Source organism: Portunus trituberculatus, chromosome 48, assembly GCF_017591435.1.
Source record: "Portunus trituberculatus isolate SZX2019 chromosome 48, ASM1759143v1, whole genome shotgun sequence".
In the NCBI taxonomy this organism is placed as follows: domain Eukaryota; kingdom Metazoa; phylum Arthropoda; class Malacostraca; order Decapoda; family Portunidae; genus Portunus; species Portunus trituberculatus.
The window spans coordinates 320,075-338,424 of record NC_059302.1 but is presented as its reverse complement, the minus strand read 5'-3'; the positions used below and the strand labels follow the sequence as shown (position 1 = coordinate 338,424).

The 18,350-nt window shown below is 41.3% G+C and overlaps 2 protein-coding genes across 4 annotated transcripts in view; both read right to left on the bottom strand.

The window, feature by feature from the left end:
• The window catches only part of LOC123498920, a 34,262-nt gene extending 32,575 nt beyond the window's left edge, over positions 1–1,687 (bottom strand). The window contains exon 1 of the mRNA XM_045246468.1: positions 926–1,687. Coding sequence (XP_045102403.1) covers positions 926–1,420 — 495 coding nt within the window. The 5' untranslated portion in view covers positions 1,421–1,687. The remainder of the gene's footprint in view (positions 1–925) is intronic.
• Positions 1,688–3,107: 1,420 nt separating this feature from the next.
• LOC123498543 (uncharacterized protein KIAA2026-like) lies at positions 3,108–18,133 on the bottom strand. 3 transcript variants are annotated; one of them, XM_045245727.1, is made up of 17 exons: positions 17,904–18,133; positions 16,150–16,459; positions 15,053–15,220; positions 14,238–14,515; positions 13,817–13,947; positions 13,509–13,677; positions 13,263–13,363; positions 12,737–12,924; positions 12,260–12,529; positions 12,012–12,149; positions 11,493–11,750; positions 10,951–11,364; positions 10,098–10,181; positions 8,804–9,520; positions 8,127–8,281; positions 7,283–7,410; positions 3,108–6,695 (listed from the first exon to the last, which is right to left on the bottom strand). In XM_045245727.1, exons 2-17 carry the CDS (start codon positions 16,405–16,407, stop codon positions 3,751–3,753), a joined length of 6,402 nt encoding a protein of 2,133 aa, XP_045101662.1. In that variant the 5' UTR covers positions 16,408–16,459; positions 17,904–18,133; the 3' UTR covers positions 3,108–3,750. The 3 variants fall into 3 exon arrangements, with proteins under 3 accessions (XP_045101662.1, XP_045101664.1, XP_045101663.1); XM_045245729.1 differs by having other exon boundaries at positions 16,150–16,455; positions 17,904–18,118; XM_045245728.1 differs by lacking the exon at positions 17,904–18,133 and adding an exon at positions 17,649–17,766.
• Between the last annotated feature and the right edge of the window lie 217 nt (positions 18,134–18,350).

Genomic DNA, 18,350 nt, shown 5'->3' with positions numbered 1-18,350 from the left:
TCTCTCTCTCTCTCTCTCTTTGCAGGAGGTTAAGTTACTAATACTTATAACGTCCTTACAGTGCTTCACCCTGTCAGTCACTGAAGCTATAACAGTTGTCCCCGCTTCATCTAATCATGGCCTTGGTAGTCAAGACACTAAACTAAACGTCTGTTCTAGACTGGACAGACAACATTCTGCAATCATCAACATCTCAACTAGTGAAGCCATGTTCTACTACTAGTTATGACAGAAAACACTCTATCCGTCTATTTTACCGAGCGTAAACATCATCATTATATTCGTAGCATTTACAATTGGTTAGTCAGGAAGGCACAAGGCGAGTTGTTTACTTTCCGATCACTAGGGCTAGTATAGTAAAGGGATAATGCTCAAGGGAAGGCCACCACTATCAGGCATCCCACCTCTCACCGCCCCACCCAACTCCCAAGCCCACCCCGTCCACCACCCCCACTCACCGACCTCCCACCGTCTGCAGTGGTCAATGCACGCCTGGGACGCCCAACCTCTCACACTCCCCCTCCCTCTTCAGTCAGGAGAGTCGATGGTGTGTATAATGGTCGCTACACCCATGTTCACTTTGCTGTTATATGCCTACATGACTGTGTGTGTGTGTGTGTGTGTGTTTGATGTTTCAAATATGTATGTATGTCCCACAGCTTCATTTTCTTAGTTAATAATAATTAGTTTGGAAATTATGCACAAATGCTTTCTTGAACAGATTTAGTCAGCTTCTGGTCTGCAATTAATATATATCGAAAGTTTAAGTTATTGTCAGTCTTGTTCACTATTATCGTTGATTCCTGTAATGTATCGGCATGCTATTGTCATCACACACAGCCTCCTCACATGCCAGACCCAGCAGAAATATCGCTTGTGTCCACTAACTAACTAACTAACTAACTGAGTAGACCAGTATACTCACCCAAGGGACGCAGTAGCCATGGATGGCGGAGGTGGCGGCGTATGTGGTGAGGTAGGGTTGGCGGTCCAGGCAGCAAGTGACTCGCCACGTGACAGCGCGATGGAAGAAGGGCTGAGCGAATACATCAGTTAGGGGCGCCGCCCCTAGGGACTCACACTCACTAGCTGCAACTGTTGACACCAGACGAGACACCGCCCGCGGTGCTCCCGCCCACAATAAAAGTCGGCGCAACTTGCGCAACCCAAAAGATGCCACCAGCGTGTTGCGAGTAAGCAGCAGCAAGGGCGCAGGGCTGCGGGGAATGTTGTTGTCAGGCTCGCCTTCGTTCCTAGCACGGCGGAAGGGATGGTAGGTGTGGAATGTCCCACCAAGCTGCTGCAGAAGGCTCTGGACGGCTGCGGGCAAGCCCAGCGCCGCAGCGGCCGCCGGGCGCCAAGGTGCCGGAGCCCGCGGCAGGAGTGAGTTGGGACGCGGCGCGGGAGCAACCACCGTCATGATTACTTAGGGCAGGGCACCGACACCTGCAGCAGCAACACACACCGCCCGTCAACGCACTGCCTCCCTCACTGTCCACTAACACATAGCGTGAACGTCACTGCTCCAAAGTTTACTTAAGATGGTCAGCAGGAAATAGACTGTTACCACTGCAACAACAACGTTGAGTACTATGCAAAGAGGAAGAAGCCGTCCCTCCCACACGGCGGCGGGTGTGTAAATGTGAATGGCAAAGAGGCTGAAGCCAGGCTATATCACCTGCTGCTGACCACCATCGCTGCAACTCTTCGTACAACTTTGTATTTGGATTCTATTGAAAAAAACTACGCAAACATGATCCATGTGCCTATTTTCTATAGCATCATGAAGCACTCTAATGTAAGAAAGAAAACAATAGTAAGTGCAATGAAAATGGAAAAATAGAACGGGAGAGAAGTAAAATACGTCTGGCACCGCCTCATTCTTGGCGCAGGTTGTGGATTTGTTTTGACAGAGCGCAGCAGCCGTGTTTTGACGAGTCGCGTGTACTCGGCAAGGTGTATACGTCTTAATATTGCATGCCAACTTTACTTTACAGCTCCAGGCGATGATAAGGAACAAAGCCACAAAGATGATGACGATGGATATTAAGGTATTTAGGTGTTTACCCGAAAGGGGAAAACCTGGCGTTGTCTGGTGGCACAGTGGCACAGAGATTCAAGACAGACAAGGAAAAGGGTTCTTGGTGTGTCTTGAACCAAGATTCCACAGCACGTGGCACACATCTTCTGATGACACAAAGGAAGAAGTGATGGCAGAGACAAAAGATAACCTCATGTGTGTGTGTGTGTGTGTGTGTGTGTGTGTGTGAGGCCAGTCCTTTCTGCTTCACCCTCCTCTGCCCTGTTGTCGGCTGTCCCGTGCCCTCACCTCCAGTTCTTTTGCTTCTTTTGTGTTTTTTTTGTTTCTTTCTATTTCGTATCTGTGTTCTGTATTCAGACACCGTCTCTCTCTCTCTCTCTCTCTCTCTGTGTGTGTGTGCGTGTGTGTGTGTAATAAGCCAATGCACTCTTGATACACTATTTTTCCAAGTCGGCAATCCCACACAGGGCAGCCCAAACACACACACACACACGATTTTTATACTCTTGATGATAACTATAATAATGCTACAACAACAACTACTACGACTACTACAACTACTACTGGTACCACTGCTGCTACTACTACTACTACTACTACTTCTACTACTACTGCTACCACTGCTACCGCTGCTACTACTACTACTACTACTACTACTACTACTACTACTACGGTTATCTGTATTCAGACACCGTCTCTCTCTCTCTCTCTCTCTCTGTGTGTGTGTGTCACTGCTACTACTACTACTACTACTACTGTTACCAGTGCTACCGCTGCTACTACTACTACTACTACTACTACCACCACTACTGTTGCTACTGCTACTATTACTACCAGAGCTGAGTGTGACTGTTTTTCAGGTACGACTTTTGACTTCGCCGCTGGATTTGTGCGACTTGAGACTTTGCAACTAGGACTTTTATCCGGTGCGCGATAACGGAAACGTTTTTATAAGGCAGAGAGATACTTATGATACATGCATCTCCCTGCAGCCAGCATTGTTGCTGAAGCTTACCAATGCACCATGCTTAGCTTCATGTAAGCAGGACAATAACTGAATGTTGGCTTCACTTTGAGAAATTTATTTTATAAATTTGTACATATCTTTTACTTTCCTGTTTCAATTAAACACTATGAAATCTAACATTCTACTGTTTATGAAAAAGTATGTTCAAAATTCGTACTTTGGCAAAAGTGTAGTTTCACTAGCAAGCAGTTTCCTCCTGGCCTGCTTCACGTGTCTGAATTTGAAAAGGAAAGCAAAGTTTGCAACACGGTAAATTCGGTAAAAAGAAGAAAAAAACCAAATGACTGCAGCAATACATATCATTTGCATAATTAATTAATGCTAAATTCATCACAGTTAAGACAATTTCTAGAAGAAAGTTCTAAGGGACATCATTGTCAAACTCGAGTCATGGAAAAATCCTGCAAAGAAAAAAACAGAATATAAGTGTTGATAACGAAAACGTTTACGGTGTGTATGTACTCTTAAACAAAAACATGACTGCATTTACCTATTACTGCAGAAAACAGGTACTCACTGACATGTCTTGATTCCCTCTTCACTACAGATACATTTCTAATGAAGAACTGCTTTGATCCCTTCAGATGATGTGGAAAAATATCCTTACATTACCACATGTAAATATGTTTACATCTCATCCATTCACAGAGAAGCTGTAACTACTGCATGACTGATTCAGGAACTAATTTTGTTGGTTAACTTTTATAGAGCCATTATTTATTGCTGCTTGGAGCTGTTCCTGTGTCAGCAGCGAGACTCTTCCATCTGGCAGCTGAAGAGCCATTTGTTCTCCCTGAGATGTTCGTACCAAGACTAACCGACCCTGTTGTTGAACTACTTGTTGCTGCGGCTGCTGCTGAACAACTGGCTGCTGCTGGACTACAGTCTGTTGTTGTTGAACTACAGTTTGTTGCTGCTGCTGGGGCTGCTGCTGTTGTTGTGGTTGCTGCACAACTAACTGCTGTGGCATGACTTGTTGTGTTTGCTGTTGCACAACTTGTGTTTGTGCTACTTGTTTTTGCTGTACTATGTGTTGCTGGGACTGACCAGGTGTTTGTTGCTGCAGTATTTGTTGCTGTAACTTTTGCTCACCAAGATTTTGCTGTCCAACAATTTGCTGCACCTGACCTTGCTGTAATGTTGTGGTGCCCTGCAGTGTGTGTTGAACAGTTCCAATGTTTGCCTTAGCTGGTTGTTGTTGAATCACTTGTCCATTTCCTTGGACATATATCAGTTGTTGATGTCCCTGATTTCCTTGACCCTGACTTGCCACCACCTGCTGAACCATTTGCACCACTTGACGACCCCCTCCAGGCTGTACAATTTGAACAAGTTTTTGAGTGGGAGTGTTCCGGTGACTGCCACTCCCAGATACAGGATGTAACCTCACAACTTGTTGCTGCTGCTGTTGTAATACAGATCCTTGAGCTACTTGGACTACTTGCTGTGCAACCTGCTGGACTGGCTGATTAACAACTACCTGTTTGTAAGTGGTAGCAGGCTGCTGGACAACACCTTGATTGACTTGTGGAGACACAGCAGCCTGGGTACCAGTGGCTGCTACTCGCTGTTGTAATACAATCTGATGCTGACCCGCCTGAGCACCAGTCAATTGTGACTGTGTGCTTGTCACTTTCTGCAGTACACCTGCTGCTTGGCTTGTGTTTATAATAGTACCTCCTTGCTGATGTGAAGCAATTACAGCTGTCACAGGAACTTGTGCACTTCTTGCTCCTTGTGGAGAGGATACCAAATTACCAAAAACTCTTTGTTGCACACCAACTCTTGAAACAACCTGCCCTGACCCAGACACATTGACTTGACTGGCTGGTACAACCTGTTTGACCCCAATCTGCTGAGCCAGAGATGTCTGTTGTGAGACAACAGCTGGCTGAGCTACTCCTTGGGATATAACATGACTCTGCTGTTGAACAATCTGTGACTGTTGCTGTACATCTTGAAGCTGTGGTGTATCTTCTAATAAAGCATTTGCCCCAGATACAACCTGCACCTTGGCTGCTGTGTTGGCAGCTATCTGTGTCTGACTCTTCTGTCCTGGTTGAACAGCACCAGGTGTGAGGGACAAGGTATAGCCTCCTCGTCCATTGGGTAAGGCCACAATTTTACTACCTGTCCGTTGCATGAGCTGTGCCAGAGATTCTGATTCAAGCTTCAGTTGTACCTGTGTCTGTCCCCCAGGTCCAGGCACTGCCACAGGTGTAGCTGTTACTGTCTGACCTAAAGGTTGCGTTGGAGCCACTGCCACAGCTGCTGGAGACTGTACAGCCACAACCTGTTGCTGAGCATTTGTTTGACGCACTGGACTACCTTCTGACTGCAGCACATTTGTAGGCATTCCAATTCTGTTTACTACTGGTGTAACTTGTGGTCTTGCAGGAGCCACAATTGTGGGTAGAGGTTGCCTGTTTCCAGACTGATTTATGGCAATTAAATTACCATGTTTTGTGGGTGAAGATCCTAAACTTGTTTGTGTTCTCACAGTTGGTGGCACAACTGATGACACCACTGAAGGGGAAGCCGAGACCAGCCTTGTGTGAGCTACAGATGTAAGACGGTTGGGATCCTGCTGAATAGTGGTCTTAGGGATGGTTGCTGCTTGTGGTCTAACTGGTGCACTCACAGTTGTTGGTCTCGTCTGTTTAGCCACTCCTCTGTAAGCTAAAGCTATGGTGTTTGGTGAGGAGACACCACTAACAACCGAGGATATTGGGGCCACTCGAGGCACACTTGGAGAATTGTTGGTAGCTAAGCTCTGTAGGTTAGTCAAAGGCTTAGCTGTGGTCACATTTGAGGTAGATGTGGCTGTGGTAACAGATGATGCAGGCTTTACAGTGGCCTCACCATCAGGTAAGCCTGGAATGTTGCTTGTGATCATGTGAGCATTTGTATTAACAGTGTAAGTCTGGCCATGGTGCTGGAGCTTGATCTGGGAGACACGTCCCTTGATGCACGGCCGCATGTACTTCACCAGCTGCAAGGCCTGTTCACCCACTACTCGGACGTACACTGGAGAGCCGTGATCGTCGATTGCTGCCACCACCACTTTCGGTACATCAGGCTTCACATTGATGTTCTGGAAGGTGTTCTTTGCAAATGTCATTCCTGGCCTAGTGGGCGTTGTTGCACTTTCCTTCTTATTAGCTGCAACCAATTGACTTGCCAGATTTTGAACAGAACGGTCTGCTAATTTGCCTCCAGTTCCAGAATGTACATGGCCTTTGTTGTCAATGTAGCCCATAACATGTCCTGCTTGGGAGAGTAAGTAGCGACGAACTCCTGAAGGCTGAGTACTGTTTCGTTCCTCTATGGCTTCTTTTTCTTCTTTCTCCTTTTCTTCTTCCTCCCTCTTTTTCCTTTTCCTTGCTCTTTCTAGCTCTGCTTCTTCAGATGCTTGCATGGCGAGCTTTTCAAAGTCCAGGCCATCATAATTGACCATTTTCTTCACTTTACGCACTCGGCCCCGGGAGGACACAGCGTACCCATCAGCATTCTCTTCCTGTGCCAGGCTTGGAGTCTCCACTTGAGGAGCAGCCGTCTCCATCATCTGTGTCACTGCTTGCCGCTTCGCCTTCCTCTTCCTCAGCTTGCGCTTTGGATTTCCTTCCTCTGCAAGACCAAACACTGAATTTTTAAAGAAGAAATACTTCAATGAACAAAAATTATTCCAATAATTAAATGCTCTGAGAGCTCCCAGCAGTGATACTTGACATAAACAAACCAATTAAGCTGCAAAGATATACATCTCTGAAGGTGTGTCAGTGTGTCAGTGGACTTCTTTATTTACATAAAGTACTTATAATTGAACTATTTATGTCTTTTAAATGCTTTACCTTTTTATGATATTGACTAAGATGCATGAAAACCATTAAATTAGTGAGGAAATAAGACAGTTATATGCATTTTTTATTTCAAAATGTTCATATCTCTATTGGATCATTTTCAACAGTTCTAATCACATAAAACTTGAAATTTATCAGATTCAGATGAGACTATTTGGGGATTATGCTACTCGTGTAACAAGGGACTGACACCCTATGAATAAACACTCAAGATGTGGGACTGTGCATATGTACTATTCCATACTGTCTTCACACCTTTATGACTGAAGGCTGAAGTAGAAAAATGACATATAACAGCTTCAATTAGCCATATATAATCACCACAGTTCCTTGATAAGTGACTGGTTAACATACCATCAACTGACTCTTCACTTGAGGATGAAGATGAAGAGGACTCTTGCTCTGGTGGTGGTGGTGGCTCCGGCTCAGGCTCGGGGTCACTCATCCACGCCTCCTCTGCTGGATCCACATAGTTCACATCTCTGAAAAGTTTAATTTTCAAGTAAGAGAGAAATTCTATATGACAGTTTTGATTTCCTTGAATTAACAATAATAAAGATAAGTTTCACCTACATATGAATGTAACACTTTAGATCTTTTACAGCAAAAATATTGATGGTTTTTCTGCATTGCCGTGATCTATGCAGAAAAAAATAATAAGTATCATCTGCATGTATACATTGAATTTACAAAACTGAGTGTTAATGCAATTATGTAAATGCAAATCAAAAATATATAATGGATATCATAAATATGGCATAGAAGAGTGTTTGTGTGGCAGAGGTGAATGGTGGGTGGTGAGTGCATGACAATGATGAGGTTTCATTAACCCCTGAGGTGTGAGAGTATTCTGAGGATCTCGCTGATGTATGGGATCCATTAGGACATGGAGCACTGAATAAGAAATACTCTGCATATGCTGTGGTCTCAGGATTGAGTAGGTGTTGGGTAGGGAACAATTTCATTTTGAAGGGACAGAGGTAAACCAGCATGAAGTTATCAGATTTGGTAGGGAAGTGTGTGACTAGCTACATTATGCCTTAGCTCCAAGGCAACCCCTTTCCACCTAGGGCCAACTAAGATAAAAATGTGAATGGTGTGTGTATGGGTGAGGAGCTCTGTCTAGACTCTAGAACATCCTATGTAGGAATGCTGGTCTGGTATGTAGATATAGATGGTAAAATAAAAAATAACTGACCTCTTCTCAAAATCATTCCACTCATGCTTCATCTTTGTACGAAGTCTCTTGGTGGCACCCAGCAGCTTGGTCTCCCATGGACTGAGTTCCTTCAGCAGGTTGCACAGAGCACTGTGGAGCTTCACCTCACAAGATGGCCGCTTTTTCCCATCCTCCTGAAGATATGTAATTCAAGATCTCAAGATAAGATTGATTTAGAAAATAAATGTCCACTCTATTTTTCCCTAAATATCTCAAAAGATGCACCACGAGAAATTCTTCTTTCTACAATGTAGGAGAGGAACTACATAGAATGGGCATTTTATAATTCAATTCTTAAATTATTTTTTCCTTTACTGCCTTATGAATACGAGAAAAATCATGGTGCAAAATCATGTTGAAAATGTTATGAATATGTCTCAAGAAAACCAGACCATTCACTGAATAGTTGTACAATTAGCACACACCACGTGAGTGATTGGTGAGATTCTTAAGTCATAATGTATCTATGAATGTCCCAATCTTAATTTGCCTTAACTTGTCAAGAAAAATATGGATCTACTTGCATCAACATCATTGAAAAAAAGTTGGATAAATGGAGACATGGAGACAGGACACTGTGAGCCCTGCTCGAACCCCGTACAATACGACTAGGTAAATACACATGATGCTCAATGGGAGATGATTAAAATACTAACCTTTCCTTTTTTTGGACTGCTTTTTTCCTCTTCTGCTGCAGCATCAACCTCTGCACTGGTGTTTGTGCTGGCGGATGTGCCCATGCCCTCTGGCAGGTCCCCAAATTTCTGAATGAGCACCCGCAGTTGCTCCACGGATGTGACCACTAACTCAAACATGTCAGTGTTGGGCAGGTAAGGTGCAGGATCATGAATGGGAGGGAGTTCCTTAGGTGGTGAGAGAGATCTTTCTTTGGTCTTAGTGTCACTACACTTGGTATTCTTTATATCTTCTTTTTTGACTGGATCATCCCACTGGGTTTCTAAACCCAAAATTGCATTTTCCTCTTTAGTAACATTACTTTCATCATCAAGATCCCAATTTTCCTCTTTTACTTCAACTTCCTTTTTTATTTCTATTTTCATCTTACTTTCAATCTCATCTTTGGTCTTCACAATGTCATCTTTCAAATTTCCATTTTCAATATTTTCATCCTTATCTGTACCATTTACAAGAGATTCACTTTTCAGATCACTTTCCTTTACGCTTGTTTTTTCTTCAAGTTCTCTTTTCACTTCAGGAACACAGTCACCATTCTGAGTTACACTACCCTCTTCACTCACAGCTCTATCAGCACCATTGTACGTCCTCTCCTCAGAGGTTTCTCTTGACTCCTCACCCAAAGTTAGTCTTTTGTTTGTCACTGGAATGTCTTCTCCATTGAGAGCTAACTTTTGCTGTAAATGAAGGTATAATTTAATGTCAAATGAGATCCATTCTTAAGTCATGCAATGAAACTTCATTAGAACAATAATTCAACAAAGTCAAGAATAAAGTATTATCTGTATATCAGTTTGACATCCAAATTAAAGGCAGGCAGCCAAGACATGTACACACACACACACACACACACACACACACACACACACACACACACACACACACACACACACACACACATACACACACACAATCTGAACACAGTGTTGAAGTTTTGTTTCTAAGAGAGGTCCAGTTCTCACCACACCACATTTACTGTATACCTTATTTATAACACTCAAGCATAAAGCTTGTAGATTTCCATTTGTCACCCTTACCTTATACAACAGACACACACACACTCATCCAGCCAATCCATACCACACTGTTCATGAATCATACCAAAGTCTTGCTACATCACTCACTAATTTACTTTGCCATTTCTCAAACATTCTACAGCACACCCATCTGAGCCTGCAGGTTTTCTTGCTTCCTTCACTTGTACCATTGAAACAAGGTCATTTAATTCTTCTAGTATATAACACAAGCACTCACTTTTTCCTTAGTGTGTACAGCTCGATGACCCTTCAAAGCAGCAATATTCTGGAATGTTTTTCCACAAATTTCACATGTTGGCTTCTGGAAAACAATATCATATAATAAAATATTTAGCTACTGAGTACTGAAAACTTCATAATTGTTTATTACCTCCCATAAAGAAAGATAGCCAAGACTCTCCTACATACAAAAAAAGTCAAAAGGCAAAAACATTTATCATGTAAACAAACTATGATGCTTAAGCTGAGAATGAATAAGTAACTAAATACAGCACATTTGCACAAACATTTATCAAAATTTAATTGGAGCTGAATAGAATAAATGAGGAATATAAAAATTCCTGTCACTATGTAATAAAAGACATCTCTTGGCACTACTGTTGATAAGTCAAGGTATTAATGCACCAGCTTGTATAGGTTTTTCAGTTTTATAAATACTATAGGGCATGAATATTTCTACCATCACAAGGAACAGCAGAGCATATCATCCTTGTGTTACCACTATCATACTATTATTTCATTTCATAATAAACGAAGGCTTCTCCCACTACCTAGAGGTCAGAGGGAATCCACATTATATTCCCTCTTATTGTCCACTAAACATAGACAGGAAAGTTGTCAAATCCCAAGCGTGTAGTTAGATCCACAGCTACTTTTACTTACTCCCACCTTGAAAATTAAACTGTCATTCCCCTCTTGAGATGTATCAGAAATCAGACATGAAATAGGTGTGTGGGATGCAGCACAATTTTAAAAAAACAGACCAGAAGGAAGTAATATGAGATGATAGAATACAAAGTTCTAATAATAGGAGTACTCATGTCCTATAGTACATGAAGATTATCAGCTACCTTCTTTGTTGCCCGTTTGGTCCTCGGGTTCTTTTGTTGTGCTCTGGTGAGGTTTTCAGGTTGGGCTGCAGCAGGACTATTGCTGGCTGCCAACTCATCCTCTTCCCCTTCTTCAGCAGGACCCACTTCCTCTGGCCTCTCTGTCGTTTCCTCCTGGTCACTCTCATCAGAGTCAGAGATCACCGCCCACTTTCTTTTTGGTTTTGGCTTTGGTTCGTCATCGGAGGAAATACCCAGGTCGTCCAGATCATCATTGTACCTGGCCCGTGGTTGCTGCCGAAGGTTGACTGGTCGACTTCTACAGTTAAAACCAATCTCCTCCTCAGGATCCACTGTCCTGCCTCTGCCCTTGCCTCTCCTTCTTTTCCTCTTCTTACCTCTTGCACCTTCCCACTCTGCTTCCTCCTCATATTTCTGTAAAAACATATGTCGCAGAATTAGACAAGTTCAGTAAATTCAATTGAAACATGATCCTAGTCTTGCACTAAGACATCACATTATTCACACTATATAAAAGCAAAAATACTATAATACATCCTTACCTGTCTATACTTTCTCATCATTTTCCTGTGTTCTTTAATTTTTTCTGGTGGCAGTATGCTTCCTTCCACCAATTCCTCAGTCTGCACCTTCACTTCAGGGGAAGGAACTCGAGCCCGTCTGTATATTCTAAGATTCTGACCACAAAACTGAGGGAAGTGTAAGTAATCATTGCCATCTCGGTCCTGGCCCAGGTAGTACTCCCGCTGGTCTGCCTCAGTCTGCTCTGATATCACTTCCTGTACAGTTTTATGGTTGTTCTGTAATGAAAAATACAATATAGTACTATAACTTTTGAGAAAAGTAGTCTCTTCACTTTTTTATGTTAATATCATGTGGAAACATAATTAAGACTCTAACTAGTCAGTTACAAGTATCACTCTAGCTATGGAGGAAGAAATATTTCCATTAACACATATCTTGTAAGTACTTGAAGTATTCATTACATGCAGTAGATTCATTATCCATGAGAAAGGACCTATCAAACCTACACTACATTACATAAAAGGAAGAATACTTACTAAAAGAAAGTCACAAAGAGATTTAAGAAGCCAAACACGCTGGTGGTACGTCATCTCGTGGAACAACTGGCGATCAAAGGGATTTGTGGGACCACACACCAGCCAAAATTGAGGCTCAATCCCCATCTGGTCAAACACCTGAGTCGAACACAATGCAAATCATTAGTTGCTGTATCATCATCCTTACTCTGTATAATCTTTTGCATTTATCTACACCTGCATTCTCAGGAACACAATAAGGCTCTTACCTTTTGAGCGTCGCGATTCTCCCGGTAATAGCACCTGTACCACAGCAGTGTTTTGTGGGCAAGTTTTCTGGCCCAGACTTTGTAGGGCATATAAGGTTTCTCGCTGAGTTTCTGCCTTTGTTGTGGAGAAGAGAGGAGAGAAGTGAGCAGCATGGCCAGAGTGCGTGATGCTCGGGGCATGAGCAACATGCGCTCTAACTCATACTGAGGGACCTCATAGATGTTGAGAGTCTTCAGGGTCAGGAAAATGAAGTGGCCTATCTGTGGCAGCTGAAAGTTGATGACAACATTAAATAGTAATTCAAAGGAAATAAATTTCAACTTCTGAATTACATAATTCTAAGTATACAAAAGGCCTTTTCTGAATTCTGAACTGCTACATTATATTACGACTCAACAAAGGCAAGGTTTGACATGTTAAATAAGTCCTACAAAAGTCCTGCAATTTGCTTTGAATACTAAACAACAATGACACACCTCCCACATTGCTCTCATATGTGTTTCAAGTGGTTCCTTCATCAGCATCTTCTCCCAGTCTATGACTTCCTGTTCACGGTCACGCTTAGCTTGCCGCATGGCCTCCATCTTCCTCTTTTTCAGTTCTTTGTCCCGCTGCACTCGGCACCCACGCACACGATACATCACATAGGAGAAGAAGTTGTCCCCTGGAAAACAGATATATAATATATATATATATATATATATATATATATATATGAACTAAAAACAAAAAAATAAATAGATAAAATACAAGCAATACAGCACTTGACACTATTTTAAAACAAGGCATAAATCACACACCAATACATTTTCATGCACTCAGTACTTGACACATTACAAAATACACTAGTTACTAGTTACAATGTAGAAAAACATAAAGCTAATGAAAAGTGCACTGAACAAAAGGTAAAAAAAAATCAGAAACTAAACAAAACATAAAATCTTCCAAAGATTGCACTTACCATTAACCGAAATTATAAAATCTTTCCAAGATTGCACTTACCATTAACTGAAATTTTGGCCGTCTTATTGCGGTGTTTTTGAGTGATGTCTTCTGGCGGCTGACCAGAGGTTTTCTCCAGAGAACACAAATCTCGAACTTCTCTACAAGAAGCACCAACACAGCAATGTTACATCAATATTTTTTTACAAAAATCAAATAAAAAATTTAAGCACATATTAATAAAAAGCAACTTTTATATAAATCAATAAATACAACTCCAGATTTCAATCAAAGATATTAACTTACTTTGGAAGAAGAGCAATTTTCTGTTCCATCATATGCTCCAGACGCAAACCCTTCTTGGAGATGGAGTTGGCAGGACCATAGTAGCGATAGGCATTTTCCAGCATGGTCCTCAGGTCACCAATAAGATCAGTGATTGATGAATATTCTCCAGCCAGAAGATCTGCCTTGACTGTTAAAGTTATTCAAAAGATTAAAATAAAGTTTTACTTAAGTTAGTATGTACAGCCAAGGCTCCACCATCCATGCTTTTCATATGGTACAATTAAGGATATAATACAACCTCAGAACCATAAAAGCATTTAGCTCACTTTTCTTCAACCACAGAGGTTTGTTCACCACTTCCAAGTAGTCCTTGTTCTTCTCAGACTCCATGTCAATAGGCTCCATGAAAGGGGCATTGCTCCCTTTCTGGTAGTCTGACATCAGCTCTATCAAGATCCTGAGGACAGCAAGTCAAAGCAGAAACATGAATAATATATCACACCTACTTTACTTTGCATTATATTTAAAGAGAATTGGCTATGAATTGTTAAATGATTTCAATGGAAACTCCATTACTAATAAAAATTTCCTGCATATCATCAATTTACATGTATTCCTTTTCAGTCACATATTTCTTAGCAAAAATTTAATGACATCTGAAATCTACCATTATACCCTCCATAACTTGTCTTTATCCATCCACCCATCCTCTCCAAAAAAGTCTCTTCTGTATCATCTAAAACTTGCCTGTATCCTAGGTTGAGCTCATCACTAAGGTGGTCAGTCTTGGTCTTAGTGACAGCACGTTTCTTTGGTGTGACAGGGTGATGCACTAGAAGGCCGCCACCCCCACTCTTGTTCACCAGGCTGGAGAGGTTCTGGAGGCCGGGTGAGGGGGTGGTGGCTGTTTTGTTTGAGGAGTGGGACGGAGTTGAAGAGTTTGACGACGGTGAAGAACACGACCCACTGATGATGTCACTCACCCCAGAGTAAAGGGAGAATGAAGACTTCTTAGACTCCTCATCCTGGAGTGAAAAATACTGATATGAACACATGTTTAATTTGATGCCTAACTGGAATTTACTTAAGAATGTCGTCATGACAAGTTTCTATTGGTTCCTGTCTATACATTCTAATCTTGCAAGATTAAACTTCAACCTTTTATCCTTCTTTTAAATATGATATTCCAACATCCTGTCCTCCAATTCTTTACACACCAGCAGTATCACTGCACTGTTCTGTTGTGGTTGTCTCCTCAGGGGGAGATCACATGAACATATTAAACAAATTGACAGACTGAGATACATACCAACTGACATGAATGGAATGCAATGTCAACAGAGCAGGTTTACAATGTACATATCTAGGATGCAGACTCTTTCACACAACCTTAAATCCATAAAGTATCAAGAATAAATGGAATTACAATTGCACTCCTAAAAAACTCAATAGAAGTAAGAATGAAAATAGATACTGCATAGAAGGATACTTTTAATCCTTAATATATGTGAACTAACTGAGAAACAGCACAACAAAGGGAAAAATGACAGGCCAAGGCACACCTTCCCCTCAGGCAGTGAGGCTGCACCAGACACACTCTCTTCTGGTTCCTCTTTCATGTTGCCACTCTCTAATTCTTCCTCTATCTCCTCTTCACCCATGTCTTCATCTTCTGAATCCTCATCTTCATCACTGTAGTCACTTAGCTCCCCATCTTCATTCACAGCATTCTAATATGGGAAAGAAATACTGCTGATCCATTTCACATTGATCATTTAGCTATGTAAATATATAACTATATATGTATATATATATATATATATATATATATATATATATATATATATATATATATATATATATATATGTGTGTGTGTTCACTGTTTGATCTGCTGCAGTCTCTGACGAGACAGCCAGACGTTACCCTACGGAACGAGCTCAGAGCTCATTATTTCCGATCTTGGGATAGGCCTGAGACCAGGCACACACCACACACCGGGACAACAAGGTCACAACTCATCGATTTACATCCCGTACCTACTCACTGCTAGGTGAACAGGGGCTACACGTGAAAGGAGACACACCCAAATATCTCCACCCGGCCGGGGAATCGAACCCCGGTCATCTGGCTTGTGAAGCCAGCGCTGTGTGTGTGTGTGTGTGTGTGTGTGTGTGTGTGTGTGTGTGTGTGTGTGTGTGTGTGTGTGTGTGTGTGTGTGTGTATACATATATGACTTGAAAAACAGGGCGTCTATAGCACACACGGTACAGGAGAGAGAAGACCCACAAAAGGATGGTTATCTTCATTATATCCACTTCACACAATGTTTCGGGAAAGTACATATCCCACCTGAAGATGGGATATGTACTTTCCCAAAACATTATGTGAAGTGGATATAATGAAGATAACCGTCCTTTTGTGGGTCTTCTCTCTCCTGTACTATATATATATATATATATATATATATATATATATATATATATATATATATATATATATATATATATATATACAATCTAAATTTTTCTACACAAAATAGTATTGCATGCAAAATTTTACACATCAGAAGCTAAATATAACAATGAAATGATGAAAAGAATATGACACATCAATTTATCTGATATTAGTTGGCATCTAAATGACAGACATTCTCCTCACCCGCTTTACATCATCCTGACTAGTCTTCTGCAGCGTCTCTTTGCTTGCTGGGGAGAAGTGTGTCTGTGAAGCAGGGGATGACAGTGCACTCTGGCTGTCCTGACATTCTGAAAGCTGGTCATAACCTTCCTCATCCTTTGACGACGCCGATTCACTGCCATTCTGTTCCGCTGGGAAAGAGGAACTACTGGTAAAGCTGTCCTCCGGCTGCCACTCCTCGGCAGCTGTCTCTCCGTTCTCTGGATCAGTAGCATCCATGATGGTCCCTTACAGACGGCATCCTCCTCATCACTCACTCACTATATCCTACCTGTCAATAGGTATAACTAATTAACATATATATATATATATATATATATATATATATATATATATATATATATATATATATATATATATATATATCTTTCCAGCACCACAAGAGAAAAAAAAAATCATGAAACAATGATGATTATGATATTTATGAAGTCTGTCTATCATAGTAATAGTTAAATTCAAAAATAAAACTAACAACATTCAATATGGAATAGCTGATAACTCATATTGAATATAACAATTTTTTTCATCACAACTCTACAAAAGCAATCAGCAAGACACTATATTCATCAAGTCATTATGTCTTGTACTTGTGTCATTTTATTTTGGATTAAGTCAGCTAGTCCTAAATCACAGCATGCCTTGTCAAAACTGCTTTCTTTGTTGTCATGCTAAGCAAACTATGTGGCTTCACTGCATATGGGTGTGTACTAATGTGAATCAGATGCAAGCAATTCAACAAAGGTATGCAAGGATGAAATGAGAGGTTTGGAGGAACTGAAACCTTTTCTACTAAGGCCCTTAAAACAATTCCAAGGCATTTGCATTAAAATAAATAAAAGTAATAAATTGATACATAAGTTTGACATGGGCTTTAGTTATTCTTGCTAAAAGGTAAAGCACTATGGCTATTCTCTTTGCATGAATTCACAGCACAGAGTCAGTAGAGTGTCAGGGTTCTTAGTATAAGTAAAAAAAAAAAAAAATTACTTTTTTTTTTCATTATTATTTTAACCTAGGGATAAAATAACTAAACTGAGTTCCTGCACATAATGATTCATTCCTTGTGTGTGTGTTTTTTTTTAATAAATAAGTAAATATATGTATATATGACATTTTTGCACCACTAAAAATATATCAATGTCTGTAATATGTTGTACATGGAAAAATCTAAATAAATCACAATGAAACACCACAATAAAACTGGTCTACTAGATTCTATTGGGCATCAATGAGTCATCTTTGGGGGTTGTCATTGTTCTAAGGTAGGCCTCCACTTGCCTAGAACCGCCACCTTACCGGCATCTAGACATTATAATGAGTTCTAATATTTACTTAAGAAGCCTTAAATACATAAAAATTGAGACGAAATGGTGAAACCAAGGGTCAGGGCTGATCGTGACCTCCAGCACGTGGCATTGTGGGCCCAGGACAGACTTGACCTGACACACGCGGTCACCTACCACGGTTACGTCACTCATTCATCCCCAGTCAGCTGTTTCTTGTTTACACTCACTCCCTCGCCACCTCGAAAATGATGAGGGAGTGAGAGCCCCCTCGGACTTTCCTGTAAATCCCACTTGTAAAAACTCGAGCCAGTATTCTCAAATGGCTTTCACTTCCGCACTAACGTAGTCAAGGTCCTCCACAGCACCTGCGATGGGTCTCAGGGGGGTCAAAAGGGGTGAAATATGGGCAAATCCTCTGCCTGCTCTCACCTCAAGTTGCACAAAACGGTGAGGTTGTTTGGGCTGCCTTTGGCTGCTCCCCACAATCCTTCACTAACTTGTTCCTCATTCATATTTCTCTTTCCGAAGTCACATGTATCGCTTGGTTTGACAGTTAGGTTGCGTTAATATTGGTGTTCCGGGTATGCAGAGAATGTTATTTATTGGTTGTACTTGTGGTTTTGGGACTACTTAGTGTTGTGGAAGTGATGTCATGGGGTGAAACAGTGTCCTGCGGTGATGACATGATGGCGGGAACTTTGATTTTAGCCTTAAATTCCTTATTCTACCCTACAACAGTTATATTTTTATTTTTCTGGATTCAACTATACTCAAATTAATATGCCATATCTTTTTTGAAGGCCGAGAAGTACACCGGGATCCCAAATAAATCTGATTTCTAAAAGTCGATCACAGCTTTTGGCAGAGTTATCAAGT